Consider the following 19,776-nt stretch of genomic DNA (forward strand, 5'->3'; position numbering starts at 1 on the left):
TAAAATCATTAAGTCACACAATGAACTCTTATCAAGGTATTATTATACATCAGGCACTGTTCTAGAAACAGACACAGAAGGGAACAAAATAGATTTTTAAAAAATGTCTGTCTTCATGGAGCTTATATTGTAGCAGAGTGGGACAAACAATAAACAAATGAATGCATCAGCTATATACTACGTCGGATGTAGATGTGAGAGGAAGTGGAGACAACAAGTATAGACAATTCTTTGGGGTGGAAATATATGCAAAGCACTTGACAATGGGGATGGCACATAGTAAGTGTGCAGTAAATTATGTTTACAAGGCCAAACAGCTAAAAGCAAGGGAGTTTTAAGGATTAACTAAGATCATGTGTGATGCAGAAGTGCCTAGCACAGCGTAGCTACTCAAAAGATAATGGATCTTATTCTCCCCACCCCTGTCCATGCCCACTACCCCTCAAGTCACACACACACACATACACACACACGCCATCTCCCCTTTCCATGTTGAGGGCTGTGGAAGAAGAAATCTTTCTTCCTGCATCCTTTCTCCCAGCCACCCTGCCACTTTGTATCAACCGTATGGCCATGGACATGAAACAAGTTACTTGATGGAAGATAAGAAATCAAAACATATGGAGGGTGCTTGTCCAGAGAGCATAAGTGACTCTTCATTATAATATGGGAAATAAAGTCTCACATTAAAAATAAAAGAAGGTATTATGTAGCTTTTGCTGCACTCCAGCCACAAAGGAGATTCATTGTCATACAGTCACTGAGAATATCTTGTTGAGTGGCAAGAGCCGGGCTTTGTAGAAGGGACAAAATTCCCCACAGCTAATCTACAATGGAATTGTTCAATGTCAGGCACAGCTTCAATAATATTGTTCTGGGCTGCCTTGGATGTAAATATCCCACTCTTCATTTTGTAAGCCATCAAAGGGAAGTTTTCTAGACGGGAGAGCATGAACGGTTATAAGGTCTGTGCCAAAAAAACACATGGGCAGAATCCAGAAATCAAAGAACGCTGTGCCTTAGAAAGCCTGGCTTTTGTGGCTCATCTCTGATCTCTGTCTGTCCAGAAAGTTGGGCATCAGACACAATACAAAAGACCAAACTTTAAATGTTGCCCTTGACACTCTTAAAAAGTACAAGATTGGCAAATCAGACTGGAGAAGAAAAGACAGACAATTACATCTGGACAATCAGGTAATCCCCCTTCATTTTGTCTCAGTGTCTAGAATACTGAAGGGAGGAAGGGAACTCTTGGTCATCAAGCACCCACTATGTCCTGGGCACTGTCTCTGTCAGAAGCAGTATTGTATTCCAAAATTAAGAGTGCTGAATGATGGAGCCAGAAAGACCTAGATTCAGAACCTAGCTCTGCCATTTTCTAGCTCTGGGGTCTTAGGGAAGTTGCTTAAGCTCTCTGTGCCTCCGTTTTTTTCATCTGTAAAATGAGGATAATAGTTGTCGCACATGATTGCTTTGAGGATTAAGTAAAATAAATTTGTAGCCCAGGGCCTGAAACATACGAGGAACTCAATGGTGGGTATTATAAATCTAGCTTTATTTAATCTGTACAACAGTGCTGTTATGAGTTGAATTCTGTCCCAAAAAGATATGTTGAAGACCTAACCCCAGTACTTGCGGATATGACCTTATTTGGAGATAGGGCCTTTGCAAATGATGAAGTTAAGATGAGACCATTAGAGTGTGTCCTAATCCAATATCATTGGTGTCCTTATAAAAAGGTGAAATTTGGACATAGAGACACAGAGGGAGAATGCCAGGTGAAGGTGAAGGATTGGATGGATGCATAGACAAGCCAAGGAACGTCAAAGATTGCTAAAAAAAAAACTACCAGAGGCTAGGAAGGGACAAGGAAGGTTTCCCCTACAAGTTTCAGAGGGATCACGACCCTGTCAACATGTTGATTTTAGACTTCCAGCCTCCACAACTGTGAGACAATAAACATCTGTTGTTTTAAACCACCTGGGTTTTGGTACTTTGTTACAGCAGCCCTAGGAAACTAATACAATTCACCCTCTAACCCCATAGGAAGAAAAAGAAAGTATCCTCATTTTTAGATGAAGAACTGAAGTCCAGAGAGGTAAAGTTTATGGCTCAAGATCATTGAGCCAGAGGTGGACGAGCTGAGATTTGAATCCAGGCCTCTCTGAGCCCAGCGTCTGCCCTCTCTTCGTTCCCTGTGTGACCTTTCGGGAGCAAAGATAAAAAAGGAGGTGGGGTTGGAACTGAGACTCATCACACCCAAGTCCCAGTGGCGGTGCCAGGTCAGAGTGATCTGATTATGAGCGCTCATTAAGTAAAAAGCAGTGAGCGTTAGAGTGACTTTTTAAAAAGAATCGGGTTTTATTTATAGTGACGTTCCAATCATTAATTTCAAAGGAAGAAAGTCCAAAGCAGAAACAGGTTCGTTAAAAATGTGACATTAGTAATTTAATTAAATTGGGTCTTTGCGTCTCGTTGCGGAAAATGAACCGTTAGTTCTACACCAGTTCTCAGCCCATTTCCCAGGTTGGCTCCCTCCCCTCACCTTAGTTTGCTTTCTTCTCCAAATGTTTACCTGACCTGCCCCTCCCACCCCCAACACTCACAAACACATCGCAGTTCCTGCCTCCACTGTGGCCAGTAGTGTGGGATCGTGGGAAATGCCAAGGAAGACAGCACTGTGGGATCATGGGAAATGCCAGGGAAGCCAGCAGAGCGGGATCATGGGAAATGCCAAGGAAGCCAGTAGCATGGGATCATGGGAAATGCCAAGGAAGCCAGCACTGTGGGATCATGGGAAATGCCAAGGAAGCCAGCACTGTGGGATCATGGGAAATGCCAAGGTAGCCAGCAGCATGGGGCCATGGGAAATGCCAAGGAAGCCAGCACTGTGGGATCGTAGGGAATACCAAGGAAGCCAACAGAGCTGGATCGTGGGGAATGCCAAGGAAGCCAGTAGCATGGGATCGTGGGAAATGCCAAGGAAGACAGCACTGTGGGATCATGGGAAATGCCAAGGTATCCAGCAGCCCAAGGACTATTCTAAGCTAGGCTAATAGACAGGGTGACGGAAGTCAATCCTTTCACCTGGGTTATGTCACTTGTCAGAGGTAGAGAACGGGCCTGGAGGAGCTCTTCATCCCTTAAGATAGTTCTTCCACAAAAACATAAGGGCAGGGGCCCTTTTGTCTAGTTCATTGCTGTACTACCAGCACAGAGTGCAGTAGGCCCACAATATATTTTCGTTGTATGAAGGAATTGATGTATCAATGGGTAACCCTTCCAAATGACTAATTGATGAACACTCAAATATGTCCCTACAAGTGTCACACACTGTGTCAGGCTCCCAGGATACACCCAAGGACTGCATGGCCCTACAGTACAGTGGAAGGATAACACCTGTCGTTTTTGAGCACCTACTCTGTGCTGGGCACTGTGCCAGCCATGCATCAGTTATTATCAGTAACCTCATCAACCACTAGATATTACTGTCCTCCTTTCTCAGTTGAGGAAACTAAGGCTCAGAGAGCTCACATGACTCAAGGCCACAGAGTAAGACAGTGACAGCACCTGGCTTCAGACCAGATCAAGCTAGTACCAAAGTCCGCCCTTTCCCTCTACAACAAGCTGTCTCCTCCTGGGAGGAGAGGAGAAGTGGGAGAGAAAGCCTTCTTTCTGAGGGCTCTGAGATCAGCAAGGCTGGCAAAGAGGGTCCTGGAAGACAGAAATATGGGCTGGAAGAGGGTACTGCAAGGGCCTGGGAAGCTCTCTAGAATCCAGGCTGGCCGTCTCCACTTCTTCATCTTTATTCCTAATCACTGCCACCCTTACCCTCTTATTCCAGACTCTCTGATCTCTTAGGTTGTCTCTGGCCTCAGGGCCTTTGCACATGATATTTCCTCTGCCTGGAACACACTTTGACCTAGCTAATTCTTACTAATCTCTCAGGGTTCAGCATAGACATCACCTCTTCCAAGAAGCTGGCCCGGACTACCCCCTGACTGGGTTTGTTCCCCTGCCTGGTCCCTATCTCATCATAACACTTAACATACCTTTAATCGTATGCATCTCCCAATGGACTGGGAACTGAGATTCACTTGTGTGGTACTCACTGTATCCAGGCTTTACATACCTCCACTCACGTAATGCTCACAGTGACCCCAGAGGAAGGTACTATTGCGAACCGCCTCTTACAAAGGAGGAAACTGAGGCACAGAGAGGTTAAGAGACTAGCTCAAGGTCCCACAGGTAGTTATCCATCAGGCTGTGATGCAAACCCAAGCACTGAGGCTCTCGGGTCTGTACTTTCCACCACCCTGCTCTGCGGCCTCTCAGGGTTGGCCTCAATAAACCATCGCCAGATGAATTAATGGAGAGGTACTTGGATGGCAATCTGGACACGGCTGTGACCACTTGTCCTTGCCTTATGGGGAGGTGTGAAATGGTAGGAGGTGGGACCTTCTGGACACAGGCAGTTCCAACTCTAGGAAGAAAGGCAGAGGGTAGGGGGAGCTGAGTCAGGTTGAACAAGTGACTCGGGCACAGAGGAGCTGCGCCCTCCCTTTCTCCCTCCTGACTGGCGGGTCATGATCTCACGCACCTTCACCAAGACCATTTCCTCTGGATAATGAGTCCACACTGGCAGCTGGCGTTATTGCTCCGGCTCAGGTGGCACACTGTACATCTTATTCTCCGGCTCCCTATTTTCCCCTTGAAACGGGTCAGTCTGATCAAAACTCAGGTTCTTGTCTCCCTACCTCACTGCTTACTCCAGCACTAATGACCCCTTCAACTCCCCCAAACCTGCTGGGCCAAAGTACAACTCTGGCTGCTGGGGCAGATCGTTAAAGAAAGGACATCGGGTTTAATGAGCACCTACTCCGTGCCACTGTCTGTGTCCCATGGAAGGGACTGTGGAGTCTGAGATCAGAGCAACCAAACCCAAGAGATTAAAGTGATTTCCCTGGGCCATCTCGAGTGAGGGGTTGGACGTGTTACTGAACCAGGTTCGTTTTAGCCAAAGCTCTGAGACGCCGGGGTTTGCAGCAAAGAGAGTGTTTATTCACAAAGCAGCCAAGCGAGGAGATGGGAGAACAAGTCTCAAATCGGCCTTCCCAAAGGCAAGGGGCTTAGGGTATCGGTGGGATAGAGACTAAAGAAGCAGTGTGGTCTGAGGCGTGGGGAGCTTGGGGAGCGTGGGGAAAGGTGGTTGGAAAAAGCTGCAGTAATCATCGGTCTGCTCAGGCGTAACTAAGCTACAGGCCTCCATTTTGGGGGTGCTTAGCACCATCTGAGGGTGGAGTTTGGGGCCCTCCGACATCAAAAGTCAACAAGCAGACACTTGCGCATGTCCAGTTAGAGCTAGTCTTAACTGGCTTAATTTGAACTAGACACAAGTTCCTGGAAAACAATTCAGGCAAACATCTTATTGTTCAGGCTCTTGGAGGACATGCAAGTCTTTTGTAGCAACAGTTAAAACGACCTTGATTGGTGAAGGCAGGATACAGGTGAAATGGATTTAACTGATGCTTACCCACAGTTCAGACATACTTCACATCCAGGGCTGCACATGAGAAAAGGCAGGAAACCTGGATGTCCAGGTATAAGTTGCGTGTGCGGCTCCTCCTGAACGTGTGAGCCCTGCGAGTACTCAGGGACCAGGCAGCCTTCAGGGGCAACCCTGTCCTACGGAGGAAAGGAGGTCCGGGGAGGAGGGTCACCCAGAGAGCTGCTGCTCAGAGGCCAGGTGTCAGGGCTGGAGACCTGCTCACGGGCTGCGTGTCTCTCCTTTTGCTCACAGCTCTCCCCAGCCACACGTGTGGGAACCCCGGGCGGCTGCCCAACGGCGTCCAGCAGGGCTCAACCTTCAACCTCGGCGACAAGGTCCGCTACAGCTGCAACCCCGGCTTCTTCCTGGAGGGCCATGCCGTGCTTACTTGCCACGCTGGCTCTGAGAACAGTGCCACGTGGGACTTCCCGCTGCCCTCCTGCAGAGGTAGGTGGCCAGGGAGGGCCTGAGGGGTGGGCAGCACCTTGGAGGGATGCTGCAGCTTCCAGTGGGACCCAGTCTCCATCCACTCCAGCAGGAGGTGGGGTACCCATTATGGGGAGCCCATGTCTGGGGGCCACCAAGGGTCCTCCGGGTCCCCAGGTATTCTAGGGGCTTTTAGGCCTCCCTGGACCTCGTAGTCCTCAGGTGTGCACTCCCTCAACCTGCTTCCCCTGCATCAACAAATTTATTTTTAGTCTGCCTGCCCTTCCCTCCTGCCCTCCTATCTCGGAAGATACATCATTTCTCTTCCTGTTACCGATGTGTCTCCTGTGCACGGCTGTCTCCCAGCTGCTTTCCTATTGATCTCACGCCGGCAGTTCTTCTCTCTTTTCTGTAAATTCAACCTCTCTCCCTATATAATGGTGTCCTCCTCCCAGTCTTCAAATATGCTCAAAACCTCTTTCCCCCAGCACTGCCCCCCAGAAAAACCCAACTTCCTTCAGTGCTGCATCGGTCCAGCCTCCCAGCTGGGGTAACCAACTTATCCTGGTTTCCCTGGTACTTTCCCATTTCTTAGCTCCAAAAGTCCCACATCCTGGAAACCCCCTCAGTCCCAGGCAAACCGAGACAGTTGGTCACCCCCTTCCCAGCCTATTTCTTATTGCCCCTGTATAGTAATCAAGCTTATTTCAAAAATAATTTCCCATGCCTCTTATCTGATGATAAAAAGAGCACATGATCATTTTAAGTGAGCTTAGAAAATACAGAAGAGAATAAAGAAGAAACAAAATTTACCCATTTTTAACCACGATTTTCATATATTCCCTTCCCATCTTCTTCCTCTTTTTTTTAAATTGAAGTATAATTGATTTACAATGCTGTGTTAGTACAGCAATGTGATACAGATATACATATATATTCTTTTTCAGATTATTTTCCATTATAGGTTATTACAAGATATTGAATATAGGTCTCTGTGCTCTACAGTAGGACCTTGTTATTTATCTATTTTATATACAATAGTATATAAAATATACTATTGTATATAAAATAGTATATTTTAAAATATACTATTTTATTTATAATAGTATATATATCTGTTAATCCCAAGCTCCTAATTTATCCTCCCCCTGCCCCTGGCTTCCCCTTTGGTAACCATAAATTTGTTTTCTTTGTCTGTGCATCTGTTTCTGTTTTGTAAATAAGTTCATTTACGTCATTTTTTTTAAGATTCTCCATGTAAATGATGTATGGTATTTGTCTTCTCTGACTTACTTCACTTAGTGTGATAATCTCTAGGTCCATTCATGTTGCTGCAGATGGTATTATTGCATTCTTTTTGATGGCTCAGTAATATTCCATCGTGTGTGTGTGTGTGTGTGTGTGTGTGTGTGTGTGTGTGTAACATCTTCTTTATCTGTTCATTTGTTGATGCACATTTAGGTTGCTTCCACGTCTTGCCTATGGTAAATACTGCTGTTATGAACATTGGGTGCACGTATCTTTTCGAGTTAGAGTTTTCCTCTTTTCTGGATCTATGCCCAGAAGCAGGATTGCTGGGTCATATGGTAGTTCTATTTTTAGTTTTTTAAGGAACCTCCATACTGTTCTCCATAGTGGCTGCACCAATGTACATTCCCACCAACAGTGCAGGAGGGTTCCCTTATCTCCACATTTCCCTCCTCTCCAGCATTTATTATTTGTAGACTTTTTGCTAATGGCCGTTCTGATTGGTGTGAGGTGGTACCTCATTGTACTTTTGATTTGCAGTTCTCTAATAATTAGTGATGTTGAGCATCTCTTCCTGTGCCTGTTGGCCATCTGTATGTCTTCTTTGGAAAATGCCTATTTAGGTCTTCTGCCCATTTTTGGATTGGGTTGTGTTTTTGATATTGAGCTGTTTGTATATTTTGGAATTTAAGCCCTTGTTGGTCGCATTGTTTGCAAATATTTTCTCCCATTCTGTAGGTTGTCTTTTCATTTTGTTGGTGGTTTCCTATAAGTTTGATTAGGTCCCATTTGTTTACTTTTGCTTTTATTTCTTTTGTCTTGGTAGACTGAGTGAAGAAAACATTGGTACAATTTATATCTGAGAATGTTTGCCTATGTTCTCTTCTAGGAGTTTTACAGTGTCATGTCTTTTATTTAAGTCTTTAAGCCATTTTGAGTTTATTTTTGTGTGTGGTGTGAAGGAGTGTTCTAACTTCATTGATTTACATGTGGCTCTTCAGCTTTCCCAGCACCATTTGCTGAAGAGACTGTTCTCCATTGTATGCTCCTGCCTCCTTTGTTGAAGATTAATTGACTGTAGGCATGTGGGTTTATTTCTGGGGTCTCTATTCTGTTCCATTGATCCATACGTCTGTTTTTGTGTGCAATACCATACTGTTTTGATTATTATAGCTTTATAGTATTGTCTGAAGTCTGGGAGGGTTATGCCTCCAGCTTTGTCTAATACATATTGCATACATGCATATATTGTGAATATATATATGATTGAGATTATAATACATGTAGATATTTTTAACCACCTTATACAAACTGTGACATCATGAGAAGGGTTTCCTCATGACACCAACAATGCCCAGCGTCTTGAAAGCTCCACCCAGCCTTGTCTATCCTCATCTCCCACTTACTCCCCTGCAAACTGGCCTTTGCCGCAAATATTTTGCATCGTTGCCAAGTCAAATGGGAATTGTTTTGGCCCTTATATTCCTTGATGTCTCAACAGGCTTTTGCGTTCTTGACCACTCTTTCCTTCTTGAAACCCTCATCTTGAAATCCCATGGATCTCCAAACACCCAGGTATAAGTCTAGGAGGATTGCTTCAAGGAGTTGAGAAGTGATTGGAACAAGTAGCTCTCCTTGGGTTCAAGTTTAGAGGAAGGTTTTCTGTAATTACTATCAGGAGACTAGCTCGAGGAGGAGCAGCTCCCTCCTTCCAGCATATGCTCACACCCATTTTCCTGTCCACACGAGCAATGGAAAATACTTGGCACGTAGACCCCTTTCTCTTCTACCATTCCCATGGGAGGCGTAATTAATGGATCATAGTACCCTTCCCGCTTGAGTCTGGAGGCAACTGTGAATTCCTTTCAAACAGGCAAGCCACAAGCAATCAATCTGAGTTGCCGCTTGACTCTGTGTTTGTTCAGCCCTCCTCAGCCAATAGAATTGGCCTCAGCCTTGGTTGGTCCTTTTTGATGGAGCCTGGGGAAACTAGTCTCATTTCTCGCCTTCCTAAGTCCCCTCCTCTCAGGCCCCCTTTCTAACATGGGATAACTTGGGACACGTCTCTCTTCATGTGATTGATACCGGGAATGTCCAAACCCATCATATGAGACCTTGGCCCCTACACACAAGTGTGTGGCCCTGAGTGGCCTAACTGTGGTCTGAATCTGCTGTTTCCACTCTTCCTGATGGCACCTCTACCCACTCTCTGCCCAGAGGATGTCACGGTTTAACACACTGATCTTCCAAGGAGAGACATCAGAGTTGTAACATGGTAACAGAATGTGAAACATGATAGTAAATGAAATTAAGTATGTAAGCTGTGAAACGGAAAACACAATTCTCGTTCTTTTTACAGAACTATAAATATCATACTTTTTTAATCAATATGGAAACTAAAGACAAATGTAGCCCATATATCAGAGGCAGAGGGACTGTCACCCTGTCCTCTGAAGTACAATTCACATCCGTATCCCATCTTAATGAGGTGGAAATCTACAATCCCTCCAAGTATTTTCAGGAATCATTGTCAGCTCTGGCTTCCTTTGAACCTTGAACTCACTGCCATGCCTCACCCGTCTTGGTTCTGCTCTGCCGACCTAAGATGAAAACTTGGCCCATTTTTCCTGACCCCCGCCCCAAACAAAAACAAAACCATTAACAAAGGTGTTTGCACGCAGCACAGCCTTTATTGGAGGTTTGTGGCAATGCAGGGACTTCACACCTCAACAATGCAAGTGGCTTGAAATGAAAATTGGAGCAGTCAGGAACCCCAGAGCCTTTTGGTCCCCCCCCCCCCACGGAAGCTTCTCCCTGGCTTCTGTCTTGGCAAGCCCCGGCTTCCCTGTGATGTGCGTTGCCCCCTCTCGTCTCACTCCAGCCTCCTCCACTTTGCTGCCTCTCGACCTCGGCCCCGTCTCAGGACTTCTGTCGACTTCTTAGGCACAAGAGCCCGGTTGCCCTTGGCTTTGCCATCTCCTTACAGGCTGATGTCTCCCTCCCCGACCCAAGCTCTTTAGGTATAGGGTGATATTGTCTCTAACAGAGAGAGCTTTCACTTGGAAGAAACCCTGGGGCTGGCTGTTAAAATATCTTTTTTGTTAACCCACTAGTCAAAGATAAGATGAGGGCTGCCTCAAGGAGGGCTTCCTTTGCCAGGTCAGACCATGGCCCCGCAGTGCAGGGTCTGCACGTCCTGGCATGGGGGCAGTGAGGGCTGGCCTTTCAGTGGGCAGAGTGGGCTGGGGTGCTCCCCCAGTGTTCACATCACAGCAGTAATTCATGGGTGTGCAGAGCCTTTGGGGCCACAGCTCTCTCCCAAGTCGCTCCTGATTTTCTCTCAACCTCTCAGATGACAATGATTCTTTCCCCACTTCTTCTCCACTGACTTTTCTCCTCCTCTTTCCCCTTGAAGCCAGAGGGCCCAGCATGACCTCTTCTCTGGGAACTTCTTGCCTCTCTTGGAATTTCTCATCCACTCCGAGGCTTCTACTGTTGCTTGGGGACGACTCTTCAGTCTCTACCTCCAGCCCTCCCTCTGTCCTGAGCTTCAGGCCCACAGTGATATCGAACTCACCTGAAGCCCTCCCTGGAGGGTGCTTCCCATGCAGCACGCCCAGAACCTAACTCTTTCTATTTTCCCAAACCTGCTTTTTTTGTTGCCTTCCCCAGCTCGGTGAAGAGTGTCACCATCCGAGGTGGCCAAGCCAGACAGTGACATCTTTACACTCCTCACCCTTCCCTGTACCCTTAGTCACCGCGACCTGGCAAATCCGTCTCTGCACTGACACTGGCCTCCACGCTCTTGCCGCTCTTCAGGGGTGATGGTCCCAGGCCCTCTCAGCTCTCACCTGTCTCACTGCATAGCGTCTCCAGTCACCCCACCACACACATCCCAATTCATTCTCCACCGCGGGAGTGAACTTCCTAAGACACAGATCTGACAGCATCACACGTTGCTCGGACTCCCGCCAGTGACTCTTTATCACTGACACGGTCAAGTTCAGATTCCTTAGCGTGGAGCACAAGGCCCTTCCGGAAGGAGGCCGAGGCCGACTTTTCTAAGTCCTCTCTAAGTAGCTTGCAATTAGCCACAGCAGAAATGCGCCCTTCCAGAATGCACACACCAAGGAAGCCAGCCGAGCATGTGAAATCTTGCTTTCAAAAGGGCTTCGAGCCCCGGAGACTCCCCGGGGCCTGAGGCGCCTGAGACAGAGCTCTGCTCAGAACTGGGAGGGCACAAAATGCTGTCCCACTCTCCGAGCCCCCAGGGCCCTCCACTGCCTGCGATTCGGGTCCATTTCTCTGTCTAATTCACCACGTGCTGCAAGAATAGCGTGAGAAGCATCCTCAATAATGCCTGTGATTTTCTGGAAGTGATTTTCCAAACTGCCCTTCCTTAGTAGGCTGAGCTGAAAGGAACAGAGAAGGGTCCTCCTCGTGCGCCTCATGGTACCAGGAGCTGTGGTCATGCCGGGGTTAATGGGTTCAGACTCAGGGAGGATTAAAGCCTCTTGGCCTTTCTTTCTCTCGTGTAGAACTCTCGAGGGCTGGCATCTGTAAGTGGATAAAGCTCACCCACTGGGCAGTGGTCCGTAAATACTGTCCGTAAATACTTGCTGAGTGAACCGACGGCTGGATGGGTCCAATTCCCCACCAGGATTATGTAGGCATACGAGCCTGAAAGGGAAATTACTGGCCTGGGCTCGCCAACCTGCCCGGCAGCTCAGAGTGACACGAGCTCCTTGAGTCCCAGGCTTCACAGAGCAGCTTGGAGGGTGGTGCCTCTGCCTCAAACAGCAGACGCCACCCGCCTGGCTGAAAGGTGAGCTCAGTCTGAAGACACAGCCCAGACCAAGAGGGAATGGGGGCCATCCAGGGTCTAGGGGCAGAGCAGGTGCAGGTCTCACCTCGAAGGAGGCCCAGCCCATCAAGGCTTGGCCCAGGTGGCAGAGGGAAGGAGGAAGGGTGGGGTGTTGTGAGGTGGGGTGACTGGAGATGCTTTGCAGTGAGACAGGTGACAGGTGGCAGAGACCACATGGTCTCCCTTCACTTTGTGTCACTTTCGGCACCTTTTCAAAGGCGGAAGTCCGTGGGAGCCCTGAACCTTGCGGAACCTCTTTGATCCGTAAGAAGGGAGAACATGTGGATTTCAGCAACAGGCCCCTGACTTGTGAGGGACATTGGCCCTGGATCAAAGAGGACCGCATGGGGAAGGAATCACGTTCAGATGCTCTGAGCGCTGAGAGGCAGGTGGTAGAGAGAAGCATCCTGAACAAGAAAGACTTGGCCCCTGAGGTCCAAGCCCAACACTGCAGGCTGCCGCCAAACCCAGGGAGACAGGGATTCGGTCTGCAGCAGCTTGGGCGGCCAGTGCCCAGATGCATTCCAAATTTTTTGGCCCCAGGGAGAGGAACCTGTGAAATCTGAGACAGAAGCAGTGTCAGGCATGGAAAGAGCATGGATTCAAACAGGACTACATTCAACCCTAGCCATGTCAGCCCAGAGCTGTGGGTCACCGGCTAAACCCTTCTGAGTTTTAAAGTGGGGACATGAGCAGTGGCCTTAAAGGGTGATTGCTTACTTGTTCATTCACTCAGCATTTAACACCTTTTGGTTGAGTACCTACTATGTGCCCGCCAGTCACTGACTCAGTCCTTATTTATTAACTGCCTTATTAAGTGCCAGACATTGTTCTAGATGCAGAGAATCGCAGTGATGAATAAGTCAGACCAAGTTCCGTGATCTCAGAGCGTTTAGGTTTTAGCATCCTCAGGCAGAATACAGGCAAGAAATCCAATAAACAAATTTCAGATCGTAATAGGAGCTATGAGGGAGATCAAGTTACTAGTAACAAGGGAGGCTGCTTAGGAGGGAGCTGTCAGGAGGGGACTCTGAGGAGGCGGCATTTGAACTGAGTCCTGAATGACAAGAAGGAGCCTGTTATGTGATGACCTGGGCATTCCCAACAGAAGGAACAGCAGGTGTAAAGGCCCTGAGGTGGGAGAGAGCTTGTTAGAGGAACAGAAAGCAGACCCACAGTGGGCAACGTAGAGCTGGGGGGGAGGCGAGGGGAGTGGGTGGGGCTGTGGTGGAGCAGGACCGGAAGTGTGGGTTTGGTTCTAAATTCAGGAGGGAGCCAGGAAAGGCTTTTCAGCATTGTGTAAAATGATCACCCCGGGTGCTAGAAGGGAGAGGGATTGTAGCTGGCAAGAGGCACAACTGGGAGGCCAGTCAGGAGGCAGCTATGGCAGGTGTGCCGGCTGGAGACGATGCATCTCGGTCAAGGGTGGCCGTGGTAGAGGTGGAGGGAAGGGGGTAAACTGGGGCCGTGGTTTAGGGGCACAGCCAACAGCCTTGCTGATGGAAGGCATGTAGGTGCTGATGGAACAAAGGGTCGGGGTTGACTCCTAGGCTCTTTCTGGAGCGCTGGCAGGGTGAGGATGCCAGTGACCAAGATGGGGACGACTGCAACAGGGAGTGGGAAGTGTGTGCCCTAAATGCAGTCAAGAGAGCTCATTTTGTCCGGGTCAAGTTTGAGATGCCTGTGAGATCTCCAAGTAGGGGGTATCAGTTCTGTGGCTGGGGGCAGTTCCAAGCCAGAAAGAGATCAGGAGAGGGGTGAGAGACCCTACGTGGCAATGGAGATAGCCAGGAGGGTCTGGGGACTGCATGCTGGGACCCCTTGTGCTGTTCAAATTATACAGCATACAGAAAGCACCACATACCCTGCCAGACAGTGTGGACATTGAGTGATTCCAAGCACAGGGACTTGGCAGGGACCATGGCTCCCAGAGGGCATTCCTAACTACGGGGTCCCCCTACTACCGCTGGGCTCACTAGTCCTTCTCCTGTCGCCTTTGCCATCACTACTGTTACTATCACAGAACCACGCAGAATGTGGGCTCTGGAGTTCGATCACCTGGATTCAAATCCTGGCCTTGCCACTCACACCCACTAGCTGAGTGATTGTGGGTGTGAGTGCCCTTCTCTGTGCCCTGGTTTTCTCACCTGTGAATTATAATAACAGTAGTACTTAACTCAGAAGGTGAAGTGGGGCTCAAGTTGATCAATGCTCCACTCGCAGCAGAGGGCCTTGTTCACAGCAATGACTCAATGACAGTTAGCTGTCGTGGTTCTCAGAGCCACGGCCATCACTGGCCGGCGTTTATCAAGCACTAGCTATGTGCCAGACCTTGTGTTATCTAATTTAATCCTTACAAAAACCCCAGGAGGTTAAGATCTTACAGTGAGACCTGGTGAGGTGAGGTACTTTGCCTGTGGTCACACAGCTAGAGGGTGATTCTGCCCAAGTCCATGTGCCTGCCAGCCACGATCTTGGCCAACCCTGTCTACTGTAGACAAGGACGATGGCCTGTGACCCATGGCAAGAGACTCATGATGGCATCGTTACTTCCAGAGCTCCTGCAGTTTGGTCCGGGACCCAACAACTTGGTCCCCTCTTAGGTACATCCCCTGCACGGGTCCACCAGACCAGGGACTGCCCCGTCTGCTGTGGTTTCCCTTTGACCTTCCTCTTTAACTTGTACCAGGAGCTCTTTAGGAGAGAAGCCCCAGGGAAAGGGCCTGAGGCGGTTCTGCTGGGCAGATGCCACTTTGGGGTGGGGGCCAGGGTCTGGGGGACCAGGGTCTCTTATGAGGAAACCTGACCCAAGACTCACCCACCTCTACCTGAGCGTGGGTGGCGGGTTCCTAGCTGTGGAGAATGCACAATGCCTCTGCCTCAGGCCCGTCAGGCAGAGAAGATGGGGAGTGGGAAGAGGCTTCTCCCACCTGGAAAAGCCCCCTCCAGGATCTGGGGCTTCCGGAAGCCCACGTCAAGACTGGCATTGCAGTGACCAAGGCCTGACAGGCAGAGAAATTGGTGGATACTTGCGTGGGTCTGGAGTCAGAGAGTTATGGATTTGAATACTGGCTCCAACATTTAGTAGCCGGGTGACTGTGGGCAAGTTTTAAAAACTCTCTGAGCTTCAGTTTCCTCATCTGTTAACTGTGGGTGACATAACACCTGTCTCTTTGAGCAGTTTGAGGATTCAATGAGAAAATGCAGGTACAGCATTTAGCACGATGCCTGGCCTGTAATGAAAGTGCAGCAAAGAAGAGGTACATAGCCGAATACCGTGTCCTGTTTACATTCATCCTCTCAGAAGGTCACCTCGGGGGAAGTTTCTACGAAGAATTCTGGGGGTGGCGGAAATAACAGTGCTCTCGGGCAGTTGGCATTTAAGAAGGGGTGTCCTTGATAAAGCCAAGGATAAAGGGGCAGAATCCTGAGAAGAGTGGACTGATGAGGTTGAGCAGGGACACTGAGCTGCACAGTACAAGGAAAGGGGGAGCACTGCTGGTGGGTTTGGGGCAACGATGCCCTGGCCCTCTCAGCCTTGCACTAGAGTTGTAAGATGGTAGCTTCTCCCCAGTAGGGGGCCTGTTGGAATTTTCCTTTCCTCAGAGGCTGAGTAGCCCTGGGGAGGGAGGATACGGGTAGAACCCCAATGCCAAGGGCCCCAAAGCTTCTAGGCATCCAAGATTGTGCCCTGGAATTGGCCTGAAATGGTGGGGGGTGGGGTGGGGAGGAATACAATGTAGGTTCCTCCATTCCTACCTGAAATTTGTGAGTCACTGGAGAGTTAACAGACATCAAAGGGAGCTGAGGGATAGTTCTCTAAAATTATAGTTAATTGAGGAAATTTCAGTGGAACTTAAAGACAATCATAAATAAAGTCATAAACTTGGAAAGGCAGCTATCAGCATAACACACCTGCACCCTAGAATATACATGACTTAATAACAATGGAGAATGCCCATCGCCACAGAAGGAGAAAGTGTAAATTAATATTTTAGGAGTGTGGTGTCAGCTGAAGGTTATATTTTATGACTCTGAAGTTGTAACCATGAAATATGATACCTTGTTTAAAGTGTGAGAAAACCTCCAAACAACTTTTACAGCATCTTCAATCAAAACAGAATGGTGCAGGAACAAGGGTGTCAAAGGAGCCTGAGAGGCAGGGAAGACTCCAACGGCAAAGGTACCATCTTCAGAGTAGACAGGCGCCTCTGGCTAGAGGGTCTTAAGCTCCGAGTGCTCAGTTCCAGCACAGTCTGGAAGTCGTTGACTAAAATTGGGAAGTTTGACTGTGTCAGGATGGCTTACCAAACTGCTATCAAGCAGGGAGTGTTACTGAGCCAAACCTGGGTCTGCTCACCTGATGCACAGCAGAGCCAAACTACTGACACAGGATTGTGGTGAAGGAAAGTACAGCGTTTATTGCAAGGCCAAGCAAAGAGAATGGGCAGCTCACGTTTAAAAGACCCGAACTCCCTGATGGCATTCACACAAGGGTTTTCAAAAACAAGGTGAGGGAGAGGGTCACGGGGTGCCTGATCAGCTCGCGGACATTTCTTCTGATTGGTTGGTGGTGAGGTAATTGGGAGTCAACATCATCAACCTTCTGGTTCCAACAGATATGGGTTCTACATGCTGGTGGTCAGCATGCAGTTAACTTCTTTCACCCGGTGAGGGTTTTAGTCTCTGCAAAACAACACAAGGATATGGCTCAGGACATTGTCTATAGCCCTTGAGGCGGAACTAAAGGCCCTTGACTTTGTTTTATGGCCAAACTATTGTTATTTTGTCTTGCTTGACTCTTTTCCTTTGTTTCTGCATTGTTTCACTTTTCTAATTAAATGTACTCTTTGGGATTCAGGGAAGGCCTATGACGCTAAACCTTTTTCTTTTTTTTAACACCTTTATTGGAGTATAATTGCTTTATGATGGTGTGTTAGTTTCTGCTTTATAACAAAGTGAACCAGCTATACATATACATATATCCCCATGTCCCCTCCCTCTTGCATCTCCCTCCCATGCTCCATATCCCACCCCTCTTGGTGGTCACAAAACACTGAGGTGATCTCCCTGTGCTATGCGGCTGCTTCCCACTAGATATCGATTTTACATTTGGTAGTGTATATATGTCCATGCCACTCTCTCACTTCGTCCCAGCTTACCCTTCCCCCTCCTCGTGTCCTCAAGTCTATTCTCTACATCTGCGTCTTTATTCTTCTCCTGCCCCTAGGTTCTTCAGAAACTTTTTTTTTTTTTAGATTCCGTATATATGTGTTAGCATACGGTATTTGTTTTTCTCTTTCTGACTTAATTCACTCTGTATGACAGACTCTGGGTCCATCGACCTCACTACAAAAACTCAGTTTCATTTCTTTTTATGGCTCAGTAATATTCCATTGTACATATGTGCCACATCTTTATCCATTCATCTGTCAATGGACACCTATGTTGCTTCCATATCCTGGCTATTGTAAATAGAGGTGCAATGAACATTGTGGTACATGGCTCTTTTTTTTTTTTTTTTTTTTTTTTACTGAACCATTTTGAACCTTACTAGCTAAGTTAGCTCTCAGCTAGATATACTTTTTTTTTAACATCTTTATTGGAGTATAATCACTTTACAGTGGTGTGTTAGTTTCTGCTGTATAACAAAGTGAATCAGCTATGCATATACCTACATCCCCATGTGTCCTCCCTGTTGCATCTCCCTCCCACCCTACCTATCCCACCCCTCTAGGTGGTCACAGAGCACCAAGGTGATCTCCCTGTGCTATGCGGCTGCTTCCCACTAGCCATCTATTTTACATTTGGAAGTGTATATATGTACATGCTGCTCTCTCACTTCATCCCAGCTTACCCTTCCCCCTCCCCGTGTCCTCAAGTCCATCCTCTATGTCTGTGTCTTCATTCCTGTCCTGCCCCTAGGTTCTTCAAAACCATTTTTTTTGTTTTAGATTCCATATATATACGTGTTAGCATATGGTATTTGTTTTTCTCTCTCTGACTTACTTCACTCTGTATGACAGACTGAGGTCCATCCACCTCATTACAAATAACTCAATTTCATTTCTTTTTATGGCTGAGTAGTATTCAATTGTATATATGTGCCACATCTTCTTTATCCATTCATCTGTCGATGGGCATTTAGGTTGCTTCCATGTCCTGGATATTGTAAATAGAGGTGCAATGAACATTGTGGTACATGACTCTTTTTGAATTATGGTTTTCTCAGGGTATATGCCCAGTAGTGGGATTGCTGGGTCATATGGTAGTTCTATTTTTAGTTTTTTGAGGAACTTCCATACTGTTCTCCGTAGTGGCTGTATCAATTACATTCCCACCAACAGTGCAAGAGTGTTCCCTTTCCTCCACACCCTCTCCAGGATTTATTGTTTGTAGATTTTTTGATGATGGCCATTCAGACTGTGTGAGGTGATACCTCATTGTAGTTTTGATTTGCATTTCTCTAATGATTAGTGATTCTGAGCATCCTTTCATGTGTTTCTTGGCAATCCTGTATCTTCTTTGGAGAAATGTCTATTTAGGTCTTCTGCACATTTTTGGATTCGGTTGTTTGTTTTTTGATATTGAGCTGCATGAGCTGCTTGTAAATTTTGGAGATTAATCCTTTGTCAGTTGCTTCGTTTGCAAATATTTTCTCCCATTCTGAGGGTTGTCTTTTTGTCTTGTTTATGGTTTCCTTTGCTGTGCAGAAGCTTTTGTTTCATTAGGTCCCATTTTTTATTTTTGTTTTTATTTCCATTTCTCTAGGAGGTAGGTCAAAAAGGATCTTGCTCTGATTTATGTCATGGAGTGTTCTGCCTATGGTTTCCTCTAAGAGTTTTATAGTGTCTGGCATTGGATTTAGGTCTTTAATCCATTTTGAGTTTATTTTTGTGTATGGTGTTAGGGAGTGTACTAATTTCATTCTTTTACATGTAGCTGTCCAGTTTGCCCAGCATCACTTATTGAAGAGGCTGTCCTTTCTCCACTGTATATTCTTGCCTCCTTTATCAAAGATAAGGTGACCATATATGTGTGGGTTTATCTCTGGGCTTTCTATCCTGTTCCATAGATCTAATTTCTGTTTTTGTGCCAGTACCATACTGTCTTGATTACTATAGCTTTGTGGTATAGTCTGAAGTCAGGGAGCCTGATTCCTCCAGCTCCATTTTTCTTTCTCAGGATTGCTTTGGCTGTTCGGGGTCTTTTGTGTTTCCATACAAATTGTGAAAATTTTTGTTCTACTTCTGTGAAAAATGCCATTGGTAGTTTGATAGGGATTGCATTGAATCTGTAGATTGCTTTGGGTAGTAGAGTCATTTTCACAATGTTGATTCTTCCAATCCAAGAACATGGTCTATGTCCCCATCTGTTTGTATCATCTTTAATTTCTTTCATCAGTGTCTTATAGTTTTCTTTTTTTTTTTTTTTGCGGTACACAGGGCTCTCACTGTTGTGGCCTCTCCCATTGTGGAGCACAGGCTCCAGACACACAGGCTCAGTGGCCATGGTTCATGGGCCCAGCCGCTCCGCGGCATGTAGGATCTTCCCGGACTGGGGCACAAACCCGTGTCCCCTGCATTGGCAGGCAGACTCTCAACCACTGCGCCACCAGGGAAGCCCCTATAGTTTTCTTCATACAGGTCTTTTGTCTCCTTAGGTAGGTTTATTCCTAGGTATTTTATTC

General features: G+C 47.2%; 1 protein-coding gene across 6 annotated transcripts in view; it reads left to right on the plus strand.

Moving 5' to 3' along the window:
- CSMD2 (CUB and Sushi multiple domains 2) overlaps positions 1-19,776 on the plus strand; it is a 671,005-nt gene that overhangs the window by 221,839 nt on the left and 429,390 nt on the right. For all 6 annotated transcript variants that reach the window (XM_060308114.1, XM_030870139.2, XM_060308126.1 and 3 more), the window contains exon 4: positions 5,801-5,995. In XM_060308114.1, the coding sequence (XP_060164097.1) occupies positions 5,801-5,995 (195 nt within the window). The remainder of the gene's footprint in view (positions 1-5,800; positions 5,996-19,776) is intronic.

The sequence above is a fragment of the Globicephala melas genome, chromosome 1 (genome assembly GCF_963455315.2).
Source record: "Globicephala melas chromosome 1, mGloMel1.2, whole genome shotgun sequence".
In the NCBI taxonomy this organism is placed as follows: domain Eukaryota; kingdom Metazoa; phylum Chordata; class Mammalia; order Artiodactyla; family Delphinidae; genus Globicephala; species Globicephala melas.